The 16267-nt window shown below is 45.8% G+C and overlaps 1 protein-coding gene across 2 annotated transcripts; it reads right to left on the reverse strand.

Annotated features, from left to right (window-relative positions):
- Positions 1–10123: 10123 nt before the first annotated feature.
- Positions 10124–13561, reverse strand: LOC148875766 (indole-3-acetic acid-amido synthetase GH3.10-like). Of its 2 annotated transcripts, XM_088967074.1 has the most exons (5): positions 12971–13561; positions 12621–12722; positions 11467–12287; positions 10876–10967; positions 10124–10797 (listed from the first exon to the last, which is right to left on the reverse strand). In XM_088967074.1, the coding sequence occupies exons 1-5, from the start codon at positions 13288–13290 to the stop codon at positions 10729–10731; spliced, it is 1404 nt and encodes a 467-aa protein (XP_088823200.1). In that variant the 5' UTR covers positions 13291–13561; the 3' UTR covers positions 10124–10728. The 2 variants fall into 2 exon arrangements, with proteins under 2 accessions (XP_088823200.1, XP_088823199.1); XM_088967073.1 differs by lacking the exon at positions 10876–10967.
- Positions 13562–16267: the final 2706 nt, after the last annotated feature.

Below are 16267 nucleotides of genomic sequence, written 5' to 3' on the forward strand. Positions count from 1 at the left end.
AGATATTCTCCTCCATCTTGATGCTTAAGAGACAAGCGGGTTCTCTTCCTGGGGGAAGATGGGCGTATGACCTTTCTCCTCGCTCGGGCTTTAAGCTTCTGCACGATCTTCCTAATAAGGTCCCGGCATGGAAGCGGGACTACTTCGACGTGCGAAGTGCACAAGGATGGCCCTTTCAGACCGGGTGGGGTGAGGCCGCTCCTGATTCTGGTGTCACTCTCGACAAAGAGACGGTGAAGGGCCTCCGACAATGGGCACGACAAGGTTTAAAGTGTCATGAGTACTTGACGGAGGCCAAGCTTATTGCGGCCGGCCTATGTTCGGGTAGGTTTCTAGTTCTGCGATTTCTTGCTTGCTTTTTTCCTTCATTTTTTCTGATGTCGAACTTGTTTCTACAGTTGTGATGGATGCGAAGAGAACTCGTGGGGGCGCCTATTCCAGGGCATGAAGAGGAGGAAGCGGGTCGCCAAGCGAACTCGTACCGAGCTGCCCCCGGATGAGGAGCCTCAAGTTCTAGGCTACACGCCGGAGGATCTACCGAGGGAGCCCGAGGTGACTCCGTCGATGTATGAAACTACCGGGGCGCCTTATGTTGAGACTACTCATACGGGTGCTCCTGCATACTCCAGTGCTCCTGCTCACTCTGGGTCCGCTCATACGCGAGCTGGGCCCTCGGGCTCGGGATCTCAAGGGGAGTTCAGGAGCGTGTTGATGCCGAACTATGCTCTTCAGAAGAGTAGGGAGGCTACTTTCCCCGAGGAGATCGCGGCGTGGACCGATCTTCCTTTGAATCAGGTCGTCTGCTGCGCCGTAACACACGCTATGGTGGTAAGTCAGATTTCGTTTGCCTTCACTTTCTATCGCTTTTGCTGCTGTTGCTCACTTGTTTATTTTGGTAGGTGAATTCTTCAATTCACGCCTTAGCGGGCCAAGTGGAGAGGAGCTCGCGACAGGCGCGAGCTACTGAGGCTGCCGCCCATGCTGCTGAAGAGGCTTTCCGTGCCGCTGAGGCGAATAAGCGGCTGCTTATGCTGCCGAAGAAGTTGCTCGCGTTGCCATGGCTAGGCATGTGATGTCTCATCGTGATGCCGAGGCCATGGGGGTAGTCGTCAAACACATGGCGGATTTGAAGTTGGACTTGCAGCATCAAGTCGAGTATCTTCAGGAGGACATCAGGGAGAAGACGCAGATTTTTTCCCAAGGTATTGAAGACGCCAAGAAGAAGGCTGTTGAAGACTATATTTTCTCTCTACATTTTGATGATCTGATGGTGGATTCTTATAGAAGGGGGTTCAAGCTGAGCCAGTGGATGATCCGGAACATGTACCCCGACCTCGATGTTAGTGCCATATCCACTTCGCGTATAACTCAGGAGATGGCCAATGTTGCCGATGACGAGCCAGACTCTAAAGGAGAGGCAGGGCCTTCAGGTGTTGTTGAAGTGCCTTCTGATGGCGAAGAAGTGGCTCCGGGCATGTAAAGAAAATCTTTTTTTTTTTTAAGTGTCTTCTAGTGGCCAATGTACTCTTGTTTCTTGCAACGGAATAGATAAATCTTTTTGCCCATGTTCCTTTTTCTCGAACTGATTCTTTGTCGAACTAATAACATGCCACTTGTCCGGGTTATTGTACTTCCGCGACCTGTTTTGCCGCGAAGGCTTTTGCAGTGAACTGATTTTTTGCCGAGCTGATAATATGCCCGACTTTTCTTTGCTTGTTTATGCCGAGGTTCCTCTTGGCTCCGCATCGTGGCCCATAGGACCTTATAGCGATTTCGTCCACTTCGCTTGGTGGTTTATAGGTAGTATCGCCTTAAGTTCACGATATTCCACACTCGAGGTACTAGTTTGCCTTCCAAGGTTTCGAGCTCGTATGCCCCCCCGAGCGCTCTCTTTACTTTATAGGGCCCTTCCCAGTTTGGTCCAAGTTTTCCCGCGCCGGGTTCGGGCACCATAATCTTACGAAGGGCCAGGTCGCCGACTCGGAAGCTTCATCGCTTTACTCTGGCATTGTAGTAGCGAGCTACCTGCTGCTGGTAGGCCGCTGTTCGGATGTGTGTGAGGTTCCTTACCTCGTCCAGTAGGTCAAGGTTGGTACGTAACTCATCTTCGTTTGTCTGATCGCCGTAAGTTTCTAGTCGCAATGTTGGTACTTCGATTTCTGCCGGGATAACTGCTTCAGTGCCATAGGTGAGGTTGAAGGGGGTTTCTCCTGTGGCGGTTTTTTCTGTAGTTCGGTGAGCCCACAAGACACTTGGTAGCTCTTCGGCCCATTGTCCCTTAGCATGATCCAGACGTGCTTTCAGCCCGCACAGGATGGCTCTGTTCATTACTTCCATCTGACCATTTGCCTGCGGGTGTGCGACTGATGTGAAGTTTTTCCGAATCCCCATGTTCTGGCACCACTCTTGGAACTTGATATCCTCGAACTGCTTTCCGTTGTTGGAAATTAGTATCCGAGGTAACCCGAAACGACATATTATGTTCTTCCAAAAGAAGTTCTGTATGTTTCGGGCTGTAACAGTTGCCAGAGGTTCGGCTTCTATCCACTTTGTGAAGTAATCTACTGCAACAACTAGGAATTTTCTTCCACTTGTTGCTGGTGGGAATGGCCCCAGGAGGTTGATGCCCCATTGTGCAAAGGGCCACAGGCTGGCGAGGTATTTGAGGTCAGAAGCAAGCTGATGGTGGATACTGGCATGTTTCTGACACTTGTCACATTTTCTGACGAGCTCGACAGCTTCTACCTTCATCGTTGGCCAGTAGTATCATTGTCGAAGTGCTTTTTGGGCTAGTGCTCTGCCCCCCAAGTGTCCGCCGCACATGCCTTCATGAGTGTCGCATACGAACTCGGATTCGACAGGTCGCAGGCAACGCAAGTAGGGGAGCGTGTAGGACTGTCGGTATAACCGTTCGTCTATTATGACGTATTTGGCTGCCTGGCATTGCGCCCTCTTGGCCGCATTGCGTTCTGTAGGGAGGGTTCTTCTATCAAGAAGCTCGCGAGTGGGTCACTCCAGCTCGGCTCTGCTTCGAGGACTGGAGCGGCCTCCTCTGCTCGCCTGAGAATACTAGGCCGAGGTAAATCCTCTATGTACACGATTCTCATGTTGTTGTGACTTGTGCTGGCTAACCGGGACAGAGTGTCGGCCTCAGTGTTCTCTGACCTCGGGATTTGCCTGATGAAGTGCGACTGGAAGTTGAGCAGGGCCTCTTTTACTTTTGCCAAATATGCGATCATGGAGAGCTCGCGTGCTTCATACTCGCCCGTAACTTGGTTGACCACGAGTAGGGAATCACTGCAGATGACCAAGTGCTTTGCCTTTACCTTTCGCGCTAGGTTCAGCCCGGCTATCAATGCTTCGTACTCTGCCTCGTTGTTGGATGCCGCGAACTCAAAGCGTAGTGCGTATTCTAGTTTTTGTGTCGCACGGGCCGCATAAGACTATTCCAGCTCCGCTGCCTTGCTGGTTCGAGGAACCATCCACGTAAAGGATCCAGGGCTCTTCATCCCAGTTCGCGTTTCACCTGACCAGGAGAGATGCCACACTAGCTACTACTTCACGGGGTTCAGACTCTATTGGGTTTGGAGCTCCGGGTTCACCCGAATTGGGGACCTCGGGCTCGACCTGTAGGGCTTCGTGGCTGAAAGTGCACTCAGCGATAAAATCTGCCAAAGCTTGGGCCTTAATTGTGGTCTGGGGTTTGTACTAGAGATCGTACTCACTGAGTTCGATGGCCCATTTCGTCAGCCTACTAGAGACCTCGAGCTTCAGCAAAACTTGTCTTAGGGGTTTGTTAGTTAAGACAACGACGGTGTGAGCTTGGAAGTACGGGCGGAGTTTCCGAGCTGATATCACTAGTGCATAGGCAATTTTTTCTATCTGCGGGTACCTTGTTTCTGCTCCCTGCAGAATTTTACTAACATAATAGATGGCCCGCTGGACCCGATCTACTTGTTTTACTAATACCGAACTGACCACTTCATCTTTCACTGAGAGGTACAGTTCTAAGACCTCGCCCTCCTCGGGTCTGGCTAAGGTTGGTATGGTGGCGAGGTAAGTCTTTAGCTCGTCGAACGCGAGCTGGAAATCTCGGGTCCATTCGAACCCTTTGCCTTTGATTGCCTTGAAGAAAGGCAAACAGCGGTCTGCCAACTTGGACATGAAGCGGCTCAGAGCGACTATGCGGCCGTTTAGCCTTTGAACTTTTTTTACTTTTTGAGGTGGTCTCATATCAAGGATAGCCTTTATTTTGTCCGGGTTGGCCTCAATGCCGCGCCGATTGACAATGTACCCTAGGAACTTACCCGAGGTGACACCGAAGACACACTTGTTTGGGTTTAGTCTCATGTTATACTGATGCAGAATTTGGAAGACAAAATCTAAGTCTTTTATTAATTCTCGCGAAAACTGTGTTTTGACGACCATGTCGTCTATATAACATTCGATTTTTGTGCCAATTAAAGGCCAAAAAAGTTTATTTACAAGTCTTTGAAAGGTCGCACCAGCATTCTTTAGCCCGAAGGGCATGACTTTGTAACAGTACAGGCCGAACTCGGTAATGAAGCTGGTTTTTTCTTGGTTGGACTGGTCCATCTTAATCTGGTTGTAGCCTGAGTAGGCATCCAGGAAGCTTAGCAGCTCGCGTCCCGAGGTCAGGTCCACTAGTCTTTTGGGCAAGCTCGGTTCAGGTCAATGTAGTCGACGCACATGCGCCACTTGCCATTGGCTTTTTTCACCAGCACTAGGTTGGCTACCCAGTTCGGGTAATGAACTTCCCTTATGAAGTCCGCTGCAAGGAGCTTTTCGACTTCATCGTTGACCGCCCTCCAGTGCTCCGGGGCTAAGTTGCGTTTCTTCTGTCTAATGGGTCTGACTACAGGTTCAGTGTTAAGCTTGTGAGTCATGAGGCCGGGGTCAATACCGGGCATATTTGTCGTGGACCATGCAAAAATGTCTAAATTTTGGAGTAAGAAACTCACCAGTTCAGTTCGCAAAGGTTCATTAACGGAGGCACCGATCTGTAGTGTTCGCGCCGGATCTGTAGCTGAGGCCGGGACTGCGATTGTTTCCTCAGTGGGTGAAGTTTGTTCCTCGCCCTACTCCACAGGTCGCTCTAGTTTGAGATCGTCGGCTGCCTTGGTTTTTCCCTTCGGGGCGGCAACATAGCATTTGCGGGACTCAAGTTGGTCGCCCCGCGCTACCCCCACACCAAAGTCCGTGGGGAACTTCATTGCCAGATAATAGGTGGAGACCACTGCACACAGAATATGCGTAATTGGTCGCCCTATTATGGCGTTGTATGGGGAGGGGGTCGTGACCACCAGGAAATCGTGGTTGAGTCTTACCGCGCACGACCATGTGCCGACTTCCATATGTACTGTTATTTTTCCCAAGGGCTTGACTTCCTCTCTGCTGAAACCTACCAGAGGAGTGTGAGTGGATTTCAAATCGCTTTTCTACAACTGCAACTGGTCGAACACTGATTTGAATAGTATGTCCGCCAAACTGCTTGAGTCTACCAATACGCGCCGGACTTCGAAGTTGCTGATCCTTAGCTTTATGACGAGTGCGTCATCGTGGGGGTAATGAACACCTTGAGCATTGTCTTTTGTAAAAAAGATCGGTTCTTCCTTCTTCGGCCTCTTGGGAGGGTTCTGCTCCTCTCGGGCTGCTTCGCAAACTGACGTCCTTGCTGCCGCCGAAGTGCATCCTGCCACCACTGAACCGCCCACTATCACGTGGATGGTTCCCCGGACTGGCCTTTCTTCTGAGGGAGGTCGCTGCAAGGTTTCGACCAGTCTATTGCTCGGCTCGGGGACATCATTCCCGTGTTCCCCTTGCCGACCTGCTTTATTACTATTGTCATAATGTACAAAATTTCTTAAGTACCCGCGACGGATGAGTCCTTCTATCTCGTCGCGAAGATTATTACATTGCTTGGTGCTATGACCGTGATCTTTATGAAAACTACAATATAAATTTTTGTTCCTCTCGTTGGGGTTGCTCTTCAGGCGAGGTGGCCACTTTACGTAAGGGGTGTCCTTGATCGTCATCAGGATCTCGGTCCGCCTTGTGTTCAATGGCGTGTAATCCGTCCGAACTGCTAAGGGAGCTCGGGACGGCTGGCTTGGCTTCGCCTCTCGGTTATGGCCTCTTCTGTCGCCGGGGTTGGAGGGCTCGCCTTCTCTTTTTGTTTTTTCAACCCCACCTTCGTTTCTCTAGTTGATCTCTTCCTCTATTCTCATAAACTTGTCCGCGAGCTTGAGGAAGTCGGCCATGGTTGCTGGCTGGCTCGCTACCATGTGCCATTTGAACTCTTTGTGAGTCACTCCTCTTTTGGTCATGGCGAGCTATACCGCGGGGTCTAACCGAGGGATCTGCAAACATGCTTCATTGAACCATTTGATGTAGCTCCATATGGGTTCTCCCTCTCTTTGGATCACCCCGAAGATACTTTCCTCGGTTTTTGGACACCTTTTGCTGGTAACAAAGTGCGCAGTGAAGATCTGCACGAATTGGGGCTAGCTTTTTATTGACCCAGAAGCTAGGTTCCGGTACCAGGTGCGGACCACCCCTCTGAAGATGGTGGTGAAGGCCACACACATGCATGACTTGCTTGCCCTAGCGAGGTGCATTTGCGACTGAAACGCGTCGACATGGTCGTTGGGGTCAAATGACCCATCATACTTGTCCAGAGAAGGGAGTTTGAAATCTCTAGGCAAGGGGACTGCCAAAAGTTCTGCTGAAAGAGGGGAAGGAACTGAGAGAATGGGGACGGTTTTTACCTCGCCCGAGCTCGTTTCTTCCTTGCCTCTGAGCTTGGGTAGCACGCGGGTAGCAGTTCGGCGACTTCGCCAGCGCCTTCTTTGACCGGGCCTGGTGCTGGCGCTGCTTGCCTCTGTGTTGTCGAGCTCGATGGGCCCAGAACTGAAAGGGATGAGAGATCCATCACATGGACGCCCAAAGATTGTGGAATAAGGGGCAAATTTTAAAAATTTTTCTCTCCCTTCAACTGGGAATCACACTCCCTATTTAGAAAATCATATTTTCAAGGATAAATCTTGAACCTTAAACTGAACCAGATCTGAACCAAAAGGAATGGGAGAGAATAATACCTGATACGGATAAGTAATATCTCCCAACGAAGGTGTTTACGCCCAAGGAAGGATCCAAAGACTGTTCCCACTGAAGATGGCGCAGTGCAGGATGGAGCAGAATCAGTAGTGTTCTTCCCCAAGAACTCTGTCCTTCGCAAGAAACAGTAGAATGGAACGTGAGCACAGCTTCCTTTTCAATCCTTTCTCAAAGAACTGATGTCAAGATCCAATCTTGACTTCTCCCACAGTTGGAGATCGAACTGGCAAACAGGGCGACAAGAGCAGGGAGGCGGCAAGAGAGTATTTGCAGGCTGCAGAATTCTCTCCTCTTGATTTCAGCACTAAAGAGGATCTGATGTGTTTCTTGTTGGTCTCTCTCAAGGCTGCCGCCCCCTCCTTCTTTTTGTTAACCTAAAAGATCAGCTCCTAATCCCATTAGGAGGTGCTTATCCAAATCATATTTGGATCAGCCTTCTCTTCTAGTAATAAGGATAAACCCTTATCTTATCTGTAGATTAATCCCATCAATCTCCAAGGTCCAAGGCAATACTGGAAATCTGGTCCAGTTCAAAGATTCAATTAATCCCACACTGTATGTGCCTGGGGTCTCACCCCGGTAGCTGAGACAAGCCACCTCAACCGACTTGATGGCACCACAGTGTCAGCCTTGTCAGGATAGGTCTCCCCAGACCGACCCACTGGCTATGAACTTTCAAAACTAACACGAGTCTCAATAAGTGTCCAGTTTAAGGGTATTACACAGAAACATACCAAGGGAACATGAATCAAATATGCACTTTTATTTATTTACAATAAACTCATAAAGTACATCAATTTTGATTGAAGCTAAGGGCATACAAAACTGTCTAACACCCGGATTGCTGGCCTGCTGCTAAGGCACTTAAGCGGTTCTCCATGAGTGGGAACTCAGGCTTGGAGCGCCGAGGTGATTTTGTTGGCAAGGTTCTTGACCCACCCACGGGTTGCGAGGCGGGGGTGATCTTTCTTTGCTTTCAGCCCGGGGATGAGGCCTGACTGTTAGGGGGGTTCTGCGGTCGGGAAGCCTCTCCTTGGTGAGGTCGTCCACCTTGGGGGGAGGCCTTGACCGGCTTTGAAACAGGGTGCCCGGGGGGGGGGGAGCGGCTGGTTCAAGGGTAGCTGAGGGAATTGTTGTTGATAATGGTGTTGGGAGAGGTGGTGCAACACCTGGTGTTACTGGAGTTGGTGCTGCTGGAATTACTGCATTTGGGCCTGCATTGCCCGCATGCATTGCATCAGATCATCTATCTGGTTTTGGCGGGCTGCCAATGGGACATCAGTTGGTTCCGCAAAGTTCGTTTCGATGGGGAGTGGGAGAGTGATGTTCAATGAGGAAGTGTTCAGAGGTGCCACCGCATGTGGCACATTCAAATTTGGGATCCCATCCACTGAAAGGGGGATGGTGAACTACCCAAACACACCGCCAGAGTATGAAGTTGCTCTCTGGTAGTGGCTGTTTCGGTTCCACGTCCGGCATTGCTGGAGGAAGCCATTTCGGTGTTGGAGTTTTTGAAAGAATGGTAGGTAAAAGAGATTTAGAGGGAGGCTTTTAGAAGCGTTCCCACAGACGGCGCCAATTGATGGAGCGCAATCCGGCCGGTCTTAGCTATCAACGAACTCGCCTCTGAGCTGGAGCGTCGGGGAGCCTGAAATGGGAAAAATGATAGAACTCCAGGGGGAACCCGGTGTGATAACTCCGAAGCTCAAGTCAGTAATCTCTCAAAGGCAAAGTGTAGACCAGATGGCGCAAAGTTCACATACCTTGTTCGTTGGGGGCAGGGGGCTCTTATAATCACTTCGCGCACTCGCTCCGAGGCCTTGTCAGGTCGGGTATGATTACCCTTACGTCTGTCAATTTGGCCGTCGTCCTTTCTACTGGGACAGAACCGTCACTGCCTAACCGTCTCTCTAACTGGAGATGGCGGTGTCAGGTGGCGGTGGCAGGTGGCCGTTTAGAGTGCGGCCGTCAAGCGTCAGATCCCAAGTCACTCAGGTGCGGCGCCCTTGGGAACGGACTTCCTCAGTGTCAGGCATAGTACGATTTGTTTGGTTTTGGTGCCCTGAAGGTGTGGAATGGTGAGCAAGGCGAAGTCTTGAGTTCGGAGGTATGTATAGGGCAGGTCAGTTCGGCGAGGGGTATCCAAGGCAGGCCAGTTCGGCGAGGTGTATTTCGAGCTGTTACCAGGTGGGTCAGTTTGGCGAAGTATGTCCCGAACTGTTGCAAGGCAGGTCGATTCGGCGAGGTATGTCCCGAACTGTTGCAAGGCAGGCCAGTGGATTACTTTCCGGTTTGGGGCCAAGGGTGAGTTCGGGCCCCTAGTAGGGAGTTCAGTCCGCTGGTTTCTCCCTTGGTAAAAATGCCTTAGGCTTGCTTTTGTGCCGAGCTGTTGCTTTTGCCACGTGTCGCATAACTGTGAGGTCGGGCCAAATCGTCCTTCATCAATAACCTTATATTATACATATATTTATATAATATATATTATAAATATAAAAAACCAAAAAATCAAAAAATTAAACCGGTCAAAAACTGAAACCAATGGACCGGTTAACTGGTGGTACTGGTTCATTTTCGGTTTGGAGAAATTGAAAAACCAATAGAACCGATTCAGTTTGCAAAAATTGTGTATGGTTTGATTGACCGAACCGTGAACACCCATAGACACTATTAAACACTATTAGGCAACACAACAAGATAGAGTAGGCACGCACAACATATTCATATAATGGGAGAAATGCTGAAGCGGCGCCTATGTGATATATCACAGAGAGCCTGCAATCATGTTGACTACAGAGCCATTGGCAAGAATTGTCGTATTTTATGAATCAACCAATCAAATTAACCAGTCCTGACTCCTGTGTCGAATGGGGTATTTATGTGGGTGCATGCACCATGCACTTTGCTTTTTGTTCTCTGGCATTGCAGATGAAACTTAAATTGGAATTTAACTATTGGCGTTATGTTATGTGGAGTGTGGACATCAGAATTCTGAAAACGGTAAACGGTATCACCATTTGTTTAATTATTGAGGAATGGAATCACAAACAGAAAACCATTGATAATTGATTACATAAGTAAAATTGGTTGGTGTTGCTCATCAATCATCATCAATTTATCGCCCCCCATAACCATAAGCCGTGCTGCGGAACCTTTTAATAGTGCAGACATTGAGAATTCTGAGGAGGACCTCGTTGCTAGTGCACCTGGGTGTCTTGAACTGGCTCAGTGCTGCTCCATTCCCTACAAAGTGATCCAATATCTTCTTAAATGTCCCACTCTCCACAATGCACAGTTCTAGTGGTCCGATTGAATTGGCCCTCCTCGAAACCACATACCCATGATCCACAAACGCTGCGTCCATCTCCCTGCAGCACTCCCTCAGCACATCCTCCTCCACTTCACCCTTTATCTCCCAGTAAATCTTGTAGTGCCCTGGTTGATTTTTCACGTCGGCGTGACTGGTGAAGTCCACTAGCTCAGCCTTTGTCTTGCTCAGCAGCTGAGAACCCCTCTCCACCACCAGCTGAAGGTCCTTCTCTGTATTCTTGTCAATGTTTACCGTTAGAATTAGCTTTCTTCTGCAAATAAAGTTCAGTTTGGGGGTTCCTTTGTAAAACCCAGCCACCTCCACCACGTCTCCCAACCTGTATCTATAGAGACCTGAAATGATAGAAGAGTCAAATTAATTAAAAGAGGTGATCGATCATTCGATCCAATGGGTTAAAGCATTGCACTTACATAAGAAAGTGACCCTTCCTTTTTCCAAACAGTAGAAAAGATTAAAAGCAACACAAGACATTTAAAAGTGGCAAGCGAAGTTCTGGTCTGGCCTGCTCACACAAAACAAATACACCCATGATAATTCGGTTTCAAATTCATCCACAACCATGAATGAACTAAAAAAAAAAAAAAAAAAGAAAGATAAAAAACAGATGGGATTGATTCAAGATATTTACTTTAATTTGAATATTCCTCCTCCCCCTCAAAGGCTGTCCACATTCAATGAACGCCAGCTCTGTTAAATTGTCGGTTGTTTGAGTCTTTGAGCGTGAGGTCTCTAGGTGAAACAAGCTAGCTAAGAGCAACTAAATAGTAGCTACAAATAAATTTAGGTAAGTACACCTCCAGTATCCCCTCTTGATCTATGTCTCCATAGAAGACTAAGGCCAACAATTTGATGGGTCTGGTACCCTAGAAACTAGAAATTAAGAATCCATAGTTCCCATACTCATAAACCATGGGAACTACTCATAAAGCTTTATGAGTAGAGGGAAACCAAACACAGAGAGAGAGAGAGAGAGAGAGAGAGAGAGAGAGAGAGAGAGAGACCTGTAAAAGTGGTGAGGACAACCTCATATTCTTGTCCAATCTTAACTTGAGAGAGTGGTACAGGCTCAGCTTCCATAAAATCATCAATGGCCGAATTGCTTTCTTGGTTCTGCCTATAAAGAGGTATAAATTCGAAGTAAGAGAAGGTGGGTATTACTGCGAAAGTAACATTCTCTGGAGTAAAAGAGGGATCCACATTAACCCCAATCCAACTCTCTGTGGATCCATAGTCAGCACTCACTAGGGGTAAATTCCCTGCATAACGCCTTAGCTTCTTCAAATAAGGTTGCATCGATCCCGTCATTATCGAATAAACATATTTAGCATTCGGCCATAGCTTGGGAATCACAGAGAACCAATCCAACGATTCTAGCTCATTGCATTTCTTTTCAATCGCTAAAGCCAGGGATGAATTCGGAGAGAGAACCTCCAGCACAGCTTTTCTCATGCTCGGTACGGTGATTCTTGAACTCAGAGTGCCGTCTTTGATGTCTCTGCATATGTCCTTCCATACCTCTTCGAAGGTTGTAAATGCCTGCACTATGCTGTAGGCAAATGTGGAGGTGATGAACTCCACCTCATCACAGAAAACAAGGCCAAGCAGAAGATGGCAGTATGTCGATTGTTTGTAGTCTCCACCTGAAATTATTTCCTTCGGACTGCAAGTAAATGACTTTGTTTTCTTCTGTTTTATCTTGAACTCCTCACTTTCGTAGTAGTGGGTTGTTGCTGTTCCCGCTGTTAAACCTCCCTTCGTTTTGAATTGTCTGCTGCTATAAATGAATTCAAGGATCCTCCCTCCTGCTCTTATTGGGTAAATCCTGATGCAAATAATCAAATCAGAAGAAGAGGAAGAGTGAGAAACTAGATAAGCGAACTGCAAATTTAAACACGGAATTGGGACCTAAGACGAGTGTAGCTGTGAACCCCAATTGATTACAAGCAGGAGCAAGAAGAAAATCATTTGAAGTAAAAAAGTAAAGAAACTGAACTTTTCTTATTGCTAATATAATATAAATTTTAGGAAGAAAATGAAGTTTGAACAGAGCACTTCTTATCAGAAAAGAGAGAGAGAGAGAGAGAGAGAGAGAGAGAGAGAGAGAGAGAGAGAGAGAGAGAGAGAGAGAGAGAGAGTATTAAGGTCAGAGGCAGACCTCGATCGGTGAGCGGCTGCCAACCTGAAAATCTGAAGAGTAGTTTGAGCGCTATGTCGAGTGAAGGGTACGTACTTTTGTCTTCCTTCTGTGGTTCCCGAACTAATAACCATTGGCAGAAAAGAAAGTGTGAAACGATTTCAGGCTTTGTAATCCAACAGACGGAAAAATTGGAGTTTCTCTTTTAACGTTTGAAATAAAAGAAATGAAATAGTAAATGGCTAATAAAACAGAAAACAGAGAGTTAGTTAGACATCTATTCTTCATCCTCAAAACTTGGACCCCTGATAAATAACAACAAAAACAGGACCAGAATATAAAACAAAAGAAGAAGAGGAGGAGCGACCAACCTTAGGGAAAGAAGGGAGATGGGTTCTTGAGTGAGGATTGGAGATGAATCCCCATCTGCAATTCTCTGGATGTAAGGCTCTAAATCTGCATGGGAAGCAAGAGGAACTAAGGAGGTGTAAAGGGCTTCCAGGGCAGTGGAGTCCATATCTTGGACTTTAATATCCCCCAGCCATTTCCTAAGGTATTCGGTGTTAAAATTCAGTTCAATAATTCGTCGCAGAGTCTGGGTCTGAACGAATCCAGCGTTTTCTGCCACCTCTTCGAACCACCTGATAATGTCGTAGTCATGACAACCGTTACAGTTCTGGGACGGTTCCATTGGGTAATAATGCCGGGAAGAAGTTAAGACTTAAGGAATGGTGCACCGGACTTTGGGTTTCTCTCTCTCTCTCTCTACATACTCACACAGAGGTCAGAGACAGAGTCACACACACACACTAGAAACACAAAGCAGGATCACAGGGACAAAGCGTTTCTCTCTTCATCTGGGCTAGATGTTGGACGCTAGTTTAGCCCATCTCTCACCTTTTCAATATTGCTCATTTGCTCTATAACACTATTGTAGATGAGTACGATGGTATATAGACCACAAGAAAGGGTTATTGTTTTGTAGATATATAGATTCTTTAGAAAAAGGATAGAGACGAATACGCGCGGGACCGAATATGCAAGCTGTAATAGTAACAGAGACCCCAACTCCACTTTTAATCCAATCTCTATTTATTTACATACGTTGACTTTGATATTTTCACTACCCTATTTTTGGATACAGATTTACAACGTTTTTTTCTTATTTTTTTAATTGGTAACTCAAGATATGTTACTATAGTTAACGTTACGTGTTTGATGTAGGTGCAGATGGCCCCATCCCATCGTGGGCCTACACGTGTCAGGTGGCACAAGTCAGAACAGATCCAATCAGGGTGTGCATGCGGCAGACTTCGGCGGATTTTGGGAAGTCAATGGCACAGAGTCACCTAGCGGCCTCGGATAGTCACACTCCTCGCATATGGACTACATCCCGACCATCCGAGCTCACCTATTTCTAGACGGCTTCAAGTGTAAGTAGGAGGTAACCCCCTCAAGATAAAAGGATTGGAACTTAAGTTCTTTAACTCGCACTTGAAATCTTCTATCCTCTCTTGTGGCCTCATTTGGGTGCTCACACCTTGGATCTTGTCCACTTCGCACCTCCTAATACTGATTTGATTATTGGAGTCTTTGCCTTGAATTGCCACCCGGGGCTTTTAACATTGTCCTTTTCACGGGATTGACCTACTAGTCCTCGGACCCTGAATACATCGACCCGGATACCTTGGCCTCCTCGAACCTTGAGCACCTCGAACCTTAGACACCTCGGACCTCGAACACCTTGCATAACTCAGTTTTACCTTGGCTTAGGAGCAAATTGACAATGTTGTCCTTAGTCATTCCAAGCATCAATATCATCCACGATTAAAGCTGCTTTTAAGGGATTTTGCCTACTGATTATAACTGATTTTGTTGAATGGATTTTCTTTGCCTAATGCTTTGATTGGATCATCCAAGGCTGATCCATCTGTTTGTTTCTGAGAATCTGACCCGGACCTGATTACCTTAACCCGTTTAAGCCTTTTAATGGGAATGGCGTAACTCATCATCAATCCCATGTCGACGGTTGGTTTGTAGTGTGCGGGAATCCATAACCCCCAACTTTTTACCAAAAAAGGATTATATGAAAAATTGTATTTATTATATTTTCTTTTTCTCTTTCCTTTATTGGAAAAATGCCAATTTAATAGTGACAATCAAAAAGGGCAAAAAGGGGAGAAAAATCATCGGTTGCAATCCTAACTTTCTTATTTTATGTGTTATTGTTAAATAAATTTCTTTTTTCTTTTAAAATTTACCTTTTGATATTTCAGGTAGTTGGATTGAACCGACCTCAATTCATTCACCTCAATAAGTGACAAAAAAAAAAGGATTTAAATATGACAACAGGAAAGGGGCCTACGAGTTCCATTATTAATTATTATTTATATATTGTCCTAATTTTCTTCTATTTTTTTTTTCAACTAGTTTAAATAGCATTATTGATTTGTTGAATGTTAAAAATTAGGGAAAACTCTCAAGTTAACCTCCATGCTAAAATCTGTCTTTAGTATGTTCTTACTAAATTGAAGCTCTATCCAAATTCATGTCAAAAGAATTGCCTTTTCAAGGTTCAAATATTAATACACATCGTAAGGTATGTAGCATGCCGGTTTTTTAACGCACCGATGCACCGAAAACAGCAATTTAGGGGTGGGGAGGGGGATTATATTTCTATTTAGTCATTAGAAATTTAGAATCCTCCCTATTTAACCATGTATTGAACAAGCTAAAATATCATGCAGAAAGCAAAAAACTGAAAAACACAACTTTCGTGTTTGAGTCATTTTCACTATGATATTGTTATAGCCAATGTTTTTGAATACCGTTGATCTGGATAGTCGAACCGTTCAGCTCGAAAATCGTTCAAATAATTGATTCTGTTTTATCCTAAAACTAGTTTCTGGCCAAAAATCTTGAGCAATCAAACCATTGACTTGTTCTACCCATTCAATAATTTTTATTTTATTTTTATTATTTTAACTTTTTTGTTAAAATGAATTATCCCTTCAAACTGGATGATCAAACCGTCAATCCAAAAACTAATGCCCAGAACAATTTTGCTTCCAGATTGGTTTTTGAAACCTTGGTTATAGCATAGGGATATAGTACTGAGAACCAAGGAGTTAGATGTATTGCCATAGTCAATGGCACTACCAATATGTCACCTCATGTAATTTAAGGTGGGGCCATAACAATACATCAAACAGCTTTTATTTTATTGTTGTGATTTGTTTGTGTTTTGCCGTATGGATACTTGAAACCTTGCAACATGTGTCACTCATTGTCTTACATGGCAAATAGATTGATCATGTGACAAATCAAAACGGTTGGAAACTGTCGAGATATATTTGAAAAATATCGGGAAATGGTGGAAGGATTAAGATATGCATAGATCAATATGAATTTCATTATTGTTTCAAAATAATAATTTTAATATTTTATTACTTTTTCTTTTTTTCTTTTCTTTTTTTTTTTTGTTTTAGTTTTCTGGTTGATATGGAAAGTGTTATTACTCCACATCTATCAATATTCATCGATGATCAATATATATGGTTAGGGCTAGCAATATTTGATACAATACGTGATCATAATTCGAAGATGACATGAAATTAGTGGATTTAGATTTATCTTAAATATATTTGTGTTAAAATCATGTCAATCTA

This window comes from Nelumbo lutea, chromosome 1 (assembly GCF_056320005.1).
Source record: "Nelumbo lutea isolate HS-2025 chromosome 1, American lotus-T2T, whole genome shotgun sequence".
Lineage (NCBI taxonomy): Eukaryota > Viridiplantae > Streptophyta > Magnoliopsida > Proteales > Nelumbonaceae > Nelumbo > Nelumbo lutea.